The 15,398-nt window shown below is 46.8% G+C and overlaps 1 protein-coding gene across 2 annotated transcripts in view; it reads right to left on the bottom strand.

Moving 5' to 3' along the window:
* Positions 1 to 15,398, bottom strand: part of LOC143184399 (protein apterous-like) — a 46,676-nt gene that overhangs the window by 17,613 nt on the left and 13,665 nt on the right. Inside the window, exons 2-3 of one of the 2 annotated variants that reach the window (XM_076386596.1) lie at positions 13,783 to 14,074; positions 12,921 to 13,326 (exon numbers count right to left, since the gene is read on the bottom strand). In XM_076386596.1, coding sequence (XP_076242711.1) covers positions 12,921 to 13,326; positions 13,783 to 14,074 — 698 coding nt within the window. The remainder of the gene's footprint in view (positions 1 to 12,920; positions 13,327 to 13,782; positions 14,075 to 15,398) is intronic. The other variant, XM_076386597.1, reaches the window with a different exon arrangement.

Raw genomic sequence — 15,398 nt, 5'->3', positions numbered from 1 at the left:
GCTCGTCGCCTGATGGAAGATGACAGGGGAGGCTGGTGCGAACTGGAGGACCACGAGATGCTTCAGGGACCAAGGAATTCAGAATTTCTTTCGGAGTATGCCTTCGAGAATAATTATTGATACTTGGAGAGTGGTAATACTGGGGACTGTAGAATATCTTTTACGAAGAGAATTTGTTAAATACTTCAAGTTCTCAAGTTTCAAATATTTTAAGTTCCATAACTCTCAAACTTAAATTCAAACTTATCGAATTTTCGAATTATCAAGTTTCTGAATTCACACATTTTTTAATATTTGTAACTTTGAATTCCCTCACTTCATGAATTTTAAAATTTACATCTATTCTTGACTTGAGAAATTCTCAACAATTAACACTTTAAGGTCCTCGTCGATAAAATGAAGAACCCATCTGCCTGATCAAGAAAGAAAACGAACATCTTACTCTATCCATAGTTCGTAAGATGACTGTACAGCAACAGCCGCGCAATATTATCAAGAATTAATACCACGGGGGCAAAAGAATTGATACGACGGTAGTTGTAACACGAACGGTCGAGTGACTCTTAGCGGGGCGTCGTTGCTTGTGAATCTGATAATGGCGAGAAGGTATATCGCCGCACAGAGGAGCTATCATTCGTGTTCTCGCTGCGTTCGGCCGCATCCCGCGGCTGATACATGAAGTGTCCTGCGTGCAGGTGTCGCGGGACAAATACGCCTGGTTCAGCTATCTCTCATGGCATCTACGACATCGAGATATCGTGCTCCCTTTCTTTTTGCTTGAAATAATGGAGCTATTTGTGCCTGGGGCGTGGCCCCATTAAGCCCTTCAAATTTCTTTATATGTCTAATAAAGAAATTTAAATGTTTAACTCAAGTGCAAACCTTTCTCATAAGCAGACACTTTTACTCAAACAGATTCCTTCCAAATCTTGCATGGAAAAAATGATAGTAATAGAGAGATACGTAAGTAGTGGAGCTAAGACGATTATCACAGTGTTCAGACACAGTTCTACCGTGAAGCCCTACAGCCAACTCGACTCCGCAGTAGAACTGTATGTGTACATGTATGATGACGGTCGTCTTGGCTTCACTAGTTGCGTACGATTCATGTCTCATGAAAAGTCCACTGAAAAGCATTAAGGGTAATGCTTTCCAGAAGACTATTCATGAAACACGACTCGTACCTTCTCTACTTGCATACTATTATTTCCATACTAGAGACTCTTCTACCCAACCACTCTCATCAATTCCCCAACTCCTCACTCCTCAACTCTCTCCTCCCTAATCTCCACACTGTCCCTCCTCCCGAAATCTCAAACCCCAGCCTCCTCTCCTATCACCTATTCCCTCTTCCCTCGAAGCATCTCAAGCCACAGACAATCCAAGTCCAGCTACCAAAAGGGAACCGCCGCGACACTCGATAAGCCCAAAGGAGTCCAACTGCTATTATCCCCGAGGAATGCAGCGTCCCGAGGGTATCTTCGAAATCAGGCCCTAAAGCGCGCGGCCTCGGCGGCGTTCGTTACCCCTCTGCGCCCCCTAATCGGCTCCTCTCGAGGGGACTGATTAGACCGCGGCGGAGATAAGAGGACGTCCCATCGAAGATCGTCGTTTATCTGTCCCCGGATCTACGGTCCACGTCCCTCGGAATTTCGACGTTCCTGGGGCTCAGGAACGACCCGGCTGGGACATAAATATGATAGAGTCATGACCTGGGCCCGGGGATGCACGCACGGTAGACACGGAGAGCGGTGCGTTGCGCGGTAACATAATACGCGTGCACAGGCTCTCTCGCACTTCTGGGACATGCATCATCGGTAGCCGTCCCGGTGTCGCAGTATTTCTCGGCCCCTTTCTTAGATCGTAACACGGTGGAGGCACCGAGTTATGTCCCACGGCCTCGTTATCGTCGCGTCGCCCGATCTCTGGGGGTGGCTGCTCGCTGGTCTGATTAAAGGGTATTCTTATCCTCGGGATAAAGAAATTGTGCAAATACTTTTTTCTCTTGGATGCTTATGAACGTTGTCGAGAACTGAAGTTTATTGTGTTAGGTGCATCCAAAGTTAGTTTCTTGTTGGGGAAAATTGAGCATCTTGCTTGTCGATACTTGCAGATTTTCTTTTTGGGGGAAATGAAGTTTAGTTTGAGAAGTTTGTGGGTTCTTAGTGAGTGAGGAAGTGAGGGAACAGTTCCTTATTACGACCTATTTTTCTTTTTTTTTTTGAGGATAATCTGTGCAAGATCAGTCCTACAAATTATTAAAATGAAATTTGTACAGTAAATAATCACCCCCTTTTCACTTGCATCATCAGTTCTAGAACAGCCTGTATAATTTTTCTAACCCACCCAACACTCCCTTCCAAAGCAGCCTAATCCAGAGCCTCTTGAAAAAGCTCCCCGAAAGACCTCGAAGCTCGAGAGTCAGAGGCTCAAAACGGGTCACATCTATTTTCGTGAGAACGTTCCAGGCGGACTGGTCGTGGGTGCTCCCGCTGGTCCTTTTTCAAGCAAGGATTCTCGCGCGTACGACGCGAGCAGGGGGTTCCAGCGGGTCCCGGAGTCCGCGCGGCGCATCTTAATTATGAGGGCTAAGTTATGAGCGAGCTCCCGGCGCTGAAATATTTGTGTGTTCGCCGGCCGAGGGTTATGGCTCAATTACCACTCGCCATTTCCTTTGCGAGTCGTTGATTTAAGGCGACCACTTCCTGCGCCCGAGAGGACGTCCTTCGTGATCGTCTCGAGCGGCGAAACCGCGAGAAGCTCGCCCGATCCCCGCCTCTAACGAGCCGAGCGCCGTTTGATCTTCCTCTGATCCACGTCGATCCCATTGCGCCGCTGATCCACCCTCGTTATCCCTCGTGCCGCGGATCGGGGGCGTCGCTTCCGCTCCGAGCCGCCTGACGATTGTCTCGCGTGTCTCCGCGGTTTATTCTAGGATATAAATTCGGCAGGATGGCGGAGACGAGACGGTCGAGGGAGCGCTGCGTGAGACGATTCGATGGATCTGATAAGGGGTAATTGTGAAGCGGCGCTGGCTTCACGCGAGTTCGTCATCGAGGGATTGAAACGTTAAGTAGGAGAGATCGCAATCGAAATTTAACGCGATCAGATACGGGGCTAATTGCAGTCCACTTCGGTCGCATCGGGAGGAAATCGTAAAACTTAGGCGCTCGGCCTGCACGCACCTGGTATCGCGATCTAAACACCGACGGCGCGTAATGTTTAACTTGTTGCTGCCAGATAGCATCGTGCCAGCCGAAAATTTTATGATCGTCAATTGATTCGTGCTTGGAGCGCGGCAGGTTTTACTATTAAGAGTTTCTATGAGGGTTAAACTGCGTTTATATTAGACAACTCTTGGGCCGCTGAGTGAGTTGACTGATTTAGAGTCGTTCAATTGAGTAGTTTATACTATTCTGGAAAATCGTTTCAACTTGATTGAAGTTGTATTTACACGGACAACTTTAATCGACTTCAGGATACCTGGCCAGAAGTTGCCTCATGTAAATGCAGTTTTAGAGAAATATTGTCGATTTGACTTGGAGAATAACACACATGCTTACCCAAATAGTACAGAGACGTCTTAAAAGGGTTTAAAGACACTCGATGAAGTTCTAAAAATGTCCGAAAGACTTCTCTGACACGTCTGATGTTAAAAATCAGTATGTCTACAGAATGTGTCATGATAGAATGTCACTGACAGAATGTGTGCTATCTGGGTATATAACTATTTGGTAAATTTTCACTGAATTCTTATTTGTAGAGATAAAAGCAAAATATTACGACTCATATATTCAAGAAATTTAAGTTCACAGCTCACTTTTGAAGTCCACGCGATGAAATTAATATTTTCATAATAAAAGAAATTAAGTCAGAGAAAAATTTCCCTTAGAAAATTATCTTCTAACAAAATTCAGATTCTAAAATACTACCAAATAATTCACTCAAAAATAGTTATAAAATTGTCACAGAAAATAGTCCATAGTTTGCATGTCCTGAATTCGCCCCTTCAGAACGCTGAAATTTCAAGTGTCTAATTGAGGCTGGCGGGAGCAGTAGGCGAATTGAGTCGTTGCAGTGGCAGCACGCATGCATCCCTATTTGCCGAGACGTTTACAGCGATATATATTTTATGACTAATATCTGAGCGCGACGAAACACTGTGCACACAGCTGGCAACCGAGTGTGCGCTTCTAGGCACTGTTGAATCGCGCGCGAGCGTCCAACCACAGCACGCCATGACCACGATGCATGACCATTGCCACTGGCCGAGGAGCCAGACTCCAGGAAGTCGAGAGGGACTCTGATCGTTTGGCTTCAAGCTCTCTCCTTTGTAATTATGAGCGTCTCTCTTGTGAATAGAATCAGGTGGTTTCCAGTGTCCCTGGGGAAGTTGTTTTCGGGCAGAAGAATTTTAGGTTAAATTAAACTACAGGTGAAAATTTTAAGAGTAGAAAATACCCTCTGAATGAGAAAATATTAGCTTTAGGGATTGAAGAAGTAGAAGAACTCGATAATGGAGACTCAGAATATGAAGCTAAAAAAAGTGAGAAAGATTCAAGTTACAATATTCGCAGGACTCTAAGAGAGCTAGAATCCCAACAAGGTAAAATCGAGTCTAAAAGGAAGGACATTAAGATGTTCGAGTGGCGGGATATTCTAGCAAACCGGTTCAAACTTATCGCTGCTTCTACATGGAATAAGTGAATTTTATGCGGTCATGTATCTTCCACGGGGGAAATATGATGACGTTCCAGAAATTGTAACTTATTCTCGGAATATGAGAGTATTAAAGTCTCAGGAGTTGAGACTTCCACCATCTTCCTCGGCCATTAGAACTTGAAACAATATTCCCCCGACTTTTCCCCTCAAACAGTAAAATTCCCAGTAAAATCAACCAGTAAGTTAATATCAACACTAGGACTGAATAATCCCACTAGTATCATGAAAAATAATTAATAAAAGAGTCTGCAAAATATTCACAACTCTATACATTTTTCATATTAATCATTAGAACTTTGAACTAACTTCGAACCGTGACCCTATTACCCTAGGTCTTCAAAATGTAATCAATTTCCCCACGTGAATCTAGATTCCCATAATAAATCTTGTTGCATAATTCTTGGTCTGTACAAATTCGTTCGACCCCCACCTGTTGAGAATAATTCAACTCCCAAAGTTCACAGTCAGAAATTCGTGCAGCTCCTCGGACTCCAGGTTCATACGTTCGCCGTATGCAAAGAGCCACGCGATAAATTATGCGTGTCCAGCGTCCCACGTGGCGCTGGTACGAGTTTGCTCGATAAATAATGAGTGGCGGGTCCGTGGCTCCTCGTCCCTCCCCCTCGAAAAACCATCCGAGGCAAGAGAAGGAGGGAGCGACGGGTTCCCCGATCATTTCGACTACCAATAGCGAAAATAAACCTGCAGGAACGTATGTTCCGGCAAATCCGATCTGACGTACCCTTCGGTACTTGGAATCGTCGGTAAATTTAACGACCCCTCTGTTCTTTTCGTGCACCCGTGTCGCCGAATATGCAAGCTCGCCTTCTGTCCGCGACACGGTCCGACGGGACGCAGACCAAAGTCCTTTAGATCTTTTCAGACCGATTTATCTCAGTCAGATAAATTATTAGATATCTTCATTGAGAATTCCAGTATCAAGTGTGGCTAAATTGTAGGTAGATACTGTCTGTGTAGAAATTTTTTGTGATTTTTTTTGGCCTTGACAGGGGTTAGAATTAGTGTTTTCAAGATAGAAAAAGTGAAGGTGGAAAATTTAAAATTTTGTTAACATTTTTTTAGAATGATTAGAGTCAGGAAATTGAAGAAATTTCAGAGCTGGGGAGTATCTTTGAAAAGTGGAATCACTTATCAAGGTTTCCTTTCTGAACTATAATAATGAATATGTGATATTTTTCTACTGTGACAGGGATTAGAATGAGTAATCTCAAGAAAGAAGAAGTGAAGTTAAAAATTTGAAGAAATATGGGAACCATGAAGTACCTCCGCAAAGTGCAATTTCATATCAATATCCAACTCGTAAATCATTCTAAATACGCGACTCAAACTGTTCTCCCTCGAAGTCGCAAAAATTAGTCCCCAAATTATTTAAGCAAACAAGAGGGATACCGCCATGGGAGGAGGGCGCAAGTGAAAAGGAGAAGCTCGTCGAAAATGACCTAACCCTTTGCCCCATTAATTATCCTCGATCCCGAGGCTGCCTCGCGACTGGTCGCCGCCCACGTAACAAATCTGCATCGTTTACGGGCGAATTTGCCCGGCGTGGGCAAGAAATTCCGAAAGGTCCCTGAAGCGAGACGGGGACCCGAATTAATTACCAGCCGGCATTGAACTTCCCCAGCGTGCTCGCGAGCGCGTGGAGCCATCATCGGCCGTCTCTCGAGCATCCGACGAAAGCATCGGCGAGCGAACGTCCAGGAATCTTGTAGCGGGTAGTTCATTAGTCGCATTAGAGCAATTTATCAACGATCAGGGGCTGGACACGCTTCGATTATCCGACGGTGTTCATATTAACAGCGCTGCTGGCCAGGCCGAATCGACGCGAAGAGAGAGGCGAATCCTCGGGACGAGAGGAGGGAAAGAGGAACGGAACTATCCAGGAAGCTCTTTACTGCGGCGTGCAACGATCTCTTTACGCGCAAGCAATTTTTACGACGAAGCCACCGGGCCGGGCCGAGCTAACACGCGAGGTGACGAGGTACTTTCGACGTTCCACGCTCGCGAGATGTGCTCGTACTTCTTGTGGAATCCGCGATGGCAGCTGTGGAATGAATAGCTTATGGAGCTGGAGGCTTATTTTCATAGCGCTAGCGTAGACTGTGGGGAATGTTTCTACGTGTTGGTGAATGCGGTTAAGGGATAGAGCTGTAGAATGTCTGCGACCTGGAGTAGAAATGCCAATGGTTTGCTGGAAATATATCTGCATACTCGAAAATCGATGTACGTACTTGTTGAATATTTCAGAATTTGGGTGCTCGATTTAGTTATAAGGATTCCAAAGTATGTGCACCGAATTTTTAATATTTTTCTATTTATAGTGCCTCTAGGAAATATAGTGAATTCGTAAAAACAGTAGGGTTGAAGTTCTCCATGCCTCTGATAGTAAGTGTCTTTTATATTCAGACGATAGCATTCTACATTTGAAAAATCACAATATTTTTAAATAACTCCATATTCTTAGGTAAGATCGAAAACTTCTTGCCAAAGGTAATACAATTGTCCCTCAACGCTCACGTGTCCAGGCTCCCAGTAAGTCTCACCTAAGTCACTATACTTCCAAAAGACACTGTACCCACCCGAACCTCCAGGCTCGTCTCATCCTCTCCTTCATCTACACCTAACACGATCCAAACTCTCCAGCCCAGCACTTCACCTCTCCTGAACCTCCAACACCATCCCCCCATTCTCCAAAGCACAAATCCTCGAAGGCGTGAGTTTCCGCGTCCAGGCATCAACCGCCATCAACATCATCATCTTGTCACCCTCCATCGATGCTGGTAACTCGATACTAGAAATCCTTCCCAGGTGAACGCGTGGTCGCGCCCGATCAATCGACTCGAGGAGTTCCAGGGCGTTGGGAAAGCGGTCCCCGTGGCGCTGCTGGAAATAATTCCTTCCGATAGCGCGGCGTCTGTTGCGAAAGGGTGTCACGCGCGCAAAGCCGCGGGTTCAGTGGACGGACACGCGAAGGCGCTGCCTAATAACAGCGAGGGGCGACGAGGACGACGGCGACGTCAGATCGCACATGCGAGGTAGAGAGATAAGAGAGAGTTTCGGGCGCCGAACGTCGCTGTCGTGACGGGATGTCCGCGCTGTGTCCCATCTCGGCTGTCAGCCTTGTATGACGGCGTGCGCAGTCCGCGAGCAGACGGAGCGCTGCACACGCGGGTACGCGCGCCCTCGCCGAGGAAGCGTGCTGAGGGGCCCGGTCGCTCGCGTGCAAGGGCTGCTCGACGTGTGAACACGACTCCGCCACGCCTTCTGCCTCCAGGTAGTGTCCTCGCCAGGTAAGAGATCTCTGTACGCCGAGCTTGTGAAATACTGCGCGGACGATTTCGGTTATTTCGTGTGGCACGCTCGGAGGATCTGCTCGCGATGTGCTTCAACTCTCGGGGAGGGTTGAGTGGGTTTGGGTTTCGTCTGGATTCGAGTGATTTAGAGGTAAGGGCTAACGTCTGTGTTCGAAGGGGTTAGGATTCAGTACTCTGGGAGGGAGACTAGGTAAATGCTCGAATTCATTTGCAGTCGTTGGACTGTGGTTGTTGGAATGTGAATCTGGAGTGGGTTGTTTAAGAGTGGGACTCAATAATGTGAGTATTGGAGTCCTATGAGGAATGTTAAAAAAGCGTTGAAGATGTACGATTTGCAGTGCTAGCTATAAGTCAGGCGTCACCTGTTAAGTTTTTGGGACTTTTAGAAATCAATGTTTATTGTGTTAGCGAGATACTCTCGCGTCCACTACACTCGATTATATTCAACTATATCTAATTATACTCGAGTATATTTTACTAAATTCGACTGTACTCGATCATATTTGACTATACTCAGCCAAACTACCTCGTCGCTAACTACACTCCTTTTGCCAGGCCTCTGAAAGAAAACTTCTTGAAATCTTCCCTGATCAACGATTCGGAGCAGCGAGCAGCGCGAGGCGGCTCGCGTAATCGTCGACTGCGACATTTGCATCTCGGGCACGAAACAACGAATCGGCTTGGTCTGTGCGCGTGCAAAAAGCCACGAAGGGCTCGTCTTACACAATCGCATCGCCGGAAAATCTACGTTCTCAAATTTCAAGACTTAATTTACGAGTGCCGCGAAGGCAAATCACGAGGAATTGCGGCGCGCGCATCGCTGCGACGAATTTATTCCTTCTCCTAGCGGATATCGCGTATCGCGGACACACTATCCGCCGCGAATAGAGTTCCCCTTGGAACGACAATGGTGAACCCCCTGAAATCTATGAACCATCTTCAAAAACGCGCCTCGAGTTCCAGGGTTTCGATGAAGACGCTAGTAACTTGATTCGATAGTTCAGAAACGTATGTCCACTTCTTCTGAAGCTGCTTAGACGATTCGAGTATTCGATTCGTGAATTTGTGTCTCATCGTTGGTAGAGGGTGTCTTCCTTCAGGCGTTCTTCGCGCGATAAAACCAGCCTCTTATCGCGGGGAATCTCGGTCGTGAGTCTGGAGATCGCCTGGCGTGATTTTCGAGGCATACCACCGCGTTCACGAGCGAGCAGAAGCGGACAGAGGAGTGAACAAAACGGTAGAGCATGAAGGGAAGCCTCTGCTAGGTACATGATATACTTGGCTGCCGAAGTTGCGAAAAATTTAACAAGCACCAACAATCAGAAATTCCTATACCCTTTGTAACAAAACAAGAGAACCATTTACAGAAACCTCTTTGCAGAAATTTCAGTCTAAATATTTCTAAAAAATCTCAGAAAACCTAGCTTCATTTATCAGAAAAAAATATCTTTCTCTTCTTTAAAAATGACTGATCTACCGCATGAAATAAACTCTCGAATCCCCTACCCTAATTAAACCACAAAAAGAAGACTTGCACGATGGGCAGAAGGGGTCAAAGGGTGGCAGGAAAAAAGCGGAGGAAGAGAAGGCAAGTGCAGCGAGGACATCCGGGGATGACGTCTGGCCGCTGTATATCGTCCCGTCGCTCGTGAAATGTAGATCGACGGTGATTTACTTATCAAGAATCGACGCTTCGCCGGAGGTAAATGGTCGAGTCGTGACCATTAGTCCACGAAGCTGGCCCCGACTCCATACAGGCTCTGTGTGTGCGAATCGCCCAGCGAGGGAGTACGCTAATATCCGCGCCGTGTGAGGCCTTCCACGACCGCGACACGATGTTTCTGTCCCTCCGCGAACGTCCCATGATATTGCCGAGATATTCACTCGTGGATCTTTAAATTATTTTGCCTGGTGCTTGGGGGAAGAATCAGACGATGAAGGAGCGAAGAAGAGGGAGTTGATAGTTGATAGTTTCATTCTTGAGGAGAGCTGGGGTTTGAAAGATTTGCGACTGATAATTTGGGATTGGTGACAGTATTTTATAGAAGGCTAGAAGAAACTGGGGACGTGAAATGACTATTATAAATAATTTATAATAGAATAGTTTGAAGATTGAAAGTTCGATGAGGAATCCTCTGGATTAATGCATCCAAAAATGAGAACATTGAAAAGAATTCGACTAGATCACTTTCCAAGCATCAGTTAAGAGAACTCTAGCAAAATGATAGTCGTCGAGGTCTCTCTCAAGAGAGATTAATGCCTCGAACTAGGTGAAAATATGGCAAGACAGGTAATTTTCGCGTATATTTCAGCTCGTCAGTGTCGCGATTGTTTCTCGGAATGGAAATCACTAGAGCTGGCGAAACGTGAGAGAATTCCCGTTAAGCCGTGCCAAGTGCACGCGCGTCTATGGGAATATTTCGTGTGGTGAAGGAGCCGCTGGAATTTCCGCGACATTACCGCGCTCGAGGTGCAAAAATTCTGTATCTCGTCCTCCGGAAATCGGCTCGTTGTGCAATTTCCAGGGGACTATTTACCAACGTCCCACGGAGGAAAGTTGATTAATAAGAGAGTGGCTCACGCAGGAACGCGGGGAATTGCGTTGTTTCTCGCGGGGAGGACATTCGCGAGTGGACAACTGCTTCGCTATTTACAACGAAACGAGAAACTAAAGCAATCTCTATTTTACACGAAAATAAGAACGTAAAAGAAGAAAAGGAGATCTAAAAAGGAAGCAAAATGAATGGACAGTATAATTTTATAAATAAGGGATGTTGAATATTGGAAAGTTGTGCAGAGTGAGGGGATACGTGTTAATAATTAGTATGAATCTAATCCACATAAAAAGAATCTAAAGAAATTGAAATTCTAAAATTCTAAAAAATGGTAAAATTCGATATTTCTACATTTTAAATTCAAATCACCCGCACAATCGCTAGCACATGCCCAAATAACAATTGAAATTTTTTTTTCAATTCTCACAATAGCTAGACACAGAACTTCCCCAGAATTTCCGCAGCGATTTTTCACGGCAATCTCAATTTTCGAGCTAAGTCTGGCCGTGCACAGACTGGTCTATCTCGTTGTTTCCCGTGGCTTGGCTGTGTCACGATAATTTTTTATTATTCTGCGCGGCCGCGAATCCATCGGGCAGTGAGGCAATTTATTGTCAATCGCGTGCACGCTGATAAAACGGACCCTTATCGTCGCGCCGTCGAACAGAGGACTCGAGATTGCGGTTGCGCAAACGCGTGTCCGCGTTTCGAATAAGCAGTGGATCCTCGAGATCGACTTCGAACGCGAGCTCCTGGAATCGTAGAAAATTGCTTCGCGGTTGACTTGCTGGCGTGACGAGCACTGGGCCGACTATTCTTGGCGAGGTTGCAACAAGCTGACCCCATTGCGTGGGATTGCTCGTTATTGAAACCGTGCGACATATTGCGGAAACGAGGTTTCGATGAAAATTGGGCGAGACAGAGGGGATAGAGAAAGGACGAGCTCTGGCGACAGTCGTTCAGATTCTAGGGAATAGTGGAGCAGAATTAAGAGGTATTTGAAATTCTGTAGTTACCTCTAAACACTTTTCTATCAAGTTAGTTAGCGATTAAGGATGGATACTATTAGAGGCACAAGAGATACCCTATTGAATATTTATAAAGTTAGTGTAAGAGTAGAGTGAGTGGGTGTTACAAATGTTCTTTAGAAAATATATCATGACTGCAATCTTATCCTCTTCTTAACTTGCAGAACTACTGAAGGAACACTATTAAATTTTTTAAAGACACAAATCTCTGTTTCATAAAATCCCTCCCTCTATCAAATATACGATATGAAACACATCGAATCTTGCCGTTTTAACTATAAGAAAAATTAATGCAAGCAAAAATAATAAAAGTATCACGTGGAGTTTGTGACGACCAAGATGAAAAGTGAATTGAGAATTAATTATTCCACTCTGTGAGTGTTTTCTTAGGGAGCAACTGAGTTCACTTGTCTATCTCGGCTTTCAAAGCTTGTAATTAATTTGATATCCTTAAAGGACTGACTCCACTTTCGAAGTTAATATCAGATTACGAATAGTCAGAGGAGAGAAAATTATGGTGAGACCAAATGCAGCAGTGATATGTACTTCAGTAGGGCATACTGCATCTGGAATCGTCAAGGTAGCAGAGATAATCGTTCTGGAACAACGATACAAAGGCAACCGCAAAACTTCCTCGGGAAACATTCACTGATAAGCACGGAGACACTACACTTTGCGGTTTCACCTAATTGGTTCGCTGGAGAAAGTTATCAGACCACGCGAAGATTCAGAGGTATCGACGTATCGAGTACAGTTTTTAGCAGAGATAAGGCAAAACTGTGAATTAAGTGAAACGTGGGAAACGCATAAAAAAATTCATGTAATGTCAGATTTCAAAGCTTGTTGCACTTAAGAGTAGTCCACTACCTACTTCGCGATCAAAAATATTAAACACTGACTGATAAAAGGAACTGATATCTAATTCAAAGTTGTTCAGCTTAATTGGCAGAGTGAATCCCAAAAGTATCAACGCTGTTTCAGTTGAAAAAGAACACTAGTTATTGTTTGAAGATAACCTCAAGATAATTCGAAAATAAATTCTCAGGATATCTAAAATTTGAAACTTGGACATTTCTTGAACTACCCTCCCGCTTCCCAGAGTTACTAAATAATATCCCCCATTTTTTCCCTCGTTCTCTCACGCACCCCTGGACCAAGTTCCTCCCTCAGTGTCAATTTGACTCTCCAATATTAATTATACATCTCAATTAAACTAACTCACCCTATTTAGACAAGGGTGAACCACCTTACAAACTACCTAGCAAACGTGACAGTCGACTCACCGATAGTAGTCCTTCTTGCAGTAGATATTCCCGTCCCTGCTGAAGCAGGTGACCTCGCCATCGAGGCCCTGACGGCAGTGCGAGCACTGAAGACAGGCGGCGTGCCACCTCCTGTCGACAGCCTGCAGGTAGAACCTGTCGGATATCCGAAGGCCACATCCGGCGCAAACGACCCCTGGAACGTCCTCAGACTGCGCTGGCGGTGTGGGTGGTGGCTCCAGTTTCGGGATAGCGTGCGAGTGTTCCGTGGTCTGCTGTTCTTGCGAGTGGGTCTGGGGATGCAGGTGGGAGTGGTGGTGGTGGTGGTGGTGGTGATGGTGGTGGGTCGTTTGGGGTGGCATGCTCAGGTCGCTGGGGTTCTCGAAATTGCTGTTGTTGTTGTTGTTTGTCCTGTACTCCTGGCCACCTGAATAATATTCAAATTCTTTACTCGTGTTTTGATGAAGGGGCTTCAGAAAAGGAGGAAAAATGTGAAGCTAATGAGCACAGTGTTTCCTTGATATAGGTTCACTAGTCAGTGGCGAATGTCTGACAAGGGAAGTCTCAGATATAGTCCCCACTTCAAAGAAATTTGACAGGGTAATAGAAGTATGTATCAGATTCAACTCACAGGATTCTCTGAGACTTCTCTCGTAAGACACCTGTCTCAGATCAACTTCACAAACATTGTGACTACTCATAGCAACCTTAATACCAAACTTATACCAAAGAAACACTATACCAAATATAAACTCATCGTACAGATACACTTAGAAGACTCTTCAGCTCCAAAGACCGCGTTTAACACGAAACTCGACATTAAATTCAACCGCCGCCAGAGGGGGCAGTTCTCAGAAATTTGGATTTACAGAAAGTGACCAACCTCCAGGAGAGTCGTAGTCCCTAGAGTCGTAGGGGGTGGTGGGCCCGTCGTAGCAGTTGTTGTTCGTGCCACAATGGGTCTGATGCAGGGGCGTGTGATGGGGCCCGTGATGGTGGGCGGCAGGAGGGCTGCACGGCAAGGTGGTGGGTCGTGCAGCGTCGCCCATGGACGCGGGGAGGCAGGGACTTAGGTCCCTAGCCTGGTCCACTGCACCGGGCCCCCCCGCGCTACCGGGCCCCCCTTGACGCCCCACAGCCAAACCGCTGCCACGCTCCTGCGAGCTGGCCGGCTGCTGGAACAAACACCGAGTCGAGGACTTTAGAAACTCCGCAGCAGAGACTCGGCGCACGGTCACCGCGTTTTTGGGTACGCGGTTGCCCAACCGATCATCGACGATCGCCGCTCGTGAACCACCGCGAAAGACAATTGCATAACCCCACCTCCGACAAAAACGACAGGCAGACTGGAACGATTTCGAAGCGAGATCTCAGCGATTACTGAGCAATCCCTCGCTTCTACTCTACTTCAACACACGAGGCTGTGTTTCAGGGAGCCTCGCAGGTGGCGGTCCAAACTCCTCTGTTCATTAAAGCAGATCTACCGTAACCTAGCAGAGGAGCAAAGTAGCTAATCCACTCTCCAGAATTTCTATCCAGTACATCTACTTCGAGAGTTCACCAGGAGTGTCTTAGAAAAAGAGCAGCGTGAGAAATCGATGACCAAAGGCAGGAAAAACGGCAGTGAAAGTCTCTGAAGGAGCAGGCGATTAAAGGTTCAGAGAGAAAGGTGCTCCCGATCGAAGGCACAAAAGTCCTCAAAAAACGTCGCGTCAAGAGACACTGGGGCTGGTGTCTGGAAACCAGTAGCCCGGAGACGCGCCTCGAGGAGGGGTAGAGAAAAAGCTCGCGCTGGTAAAAGTAACCGCCGTAGGTCGGCCCAACAAGGAGGAAGACACTTTCCACTCGAGTGGACGGGGAGGGACTGTAAAGGACATCGTTGGAAGACGTCGCGAGCGCCGTCGCGTCGGTCGACGCGGGAGCTGGAATAGGCGAAATAGGACAGCGAGCGAGGCAGCGAGCGAGGCAGCGAGCGAGGCTGCGACGACGACGGGGACAGGACGGGGACAGGACTGTGCCGCGTGACAGGGGATTACGGCTCGGTTGACATCGGCATAGGGCAACGGGGGCTAGAGAAAAGAGGAGAAAGATAAAGAGTGGCACGCTGACGGCGGTAGCCGGTCGCCGCTGATGGATGTCGTGAGCCGGTGTGCGCATGCGTGCGACCCTATAAGGCGCCCAGAGTCGACCAATCCGAGTCGCCGCCGTGTTTCAACTGTCAACGCGGCCGCGCTGCGCCGCAGACATAAATTACGTGTGGCGAACTGCCCTGGTCCTCTCTTCCTCCTCCCTCTCCTTCCGCCTCTCCTTTTTTCCTCTCTGCCTCTTTCTCTCCCGCTTTCTACCCCGTCTCTCCTCTCCCACCATCATCTTTCTTCCCCATTTCCCTCCCGCTCCCCCTCTGCTGTTACTCCGCTGTTCCACCGTGGAAAACCAATGCTGCACTTTACGACACCAGATACCGGTATTTACTGCGCCTTCGAGCGGCGCGTTTGAGAT

Source organism: Calliopsis andreniformis, chromosome 10 (assembly GCF_051401765.1).
Source record: "Calliopsis andreniformis isolate RMS-2024a chromosome 10, iyCalAndr_principal, whole genome shotgun sequence".
NCBI classification, from domain to species: domain Eukaryota; kingdom Metazoa; phylum Arthropoda; class Insecta; order Hymenoptera; family Andrenidae; genus Calliopsis; species Calliopsis andreniformis.
Note: the sequence above shows the minus strand (reverse complement) of the source record. Positions and strands in the feature narration are given on the sequence as shown.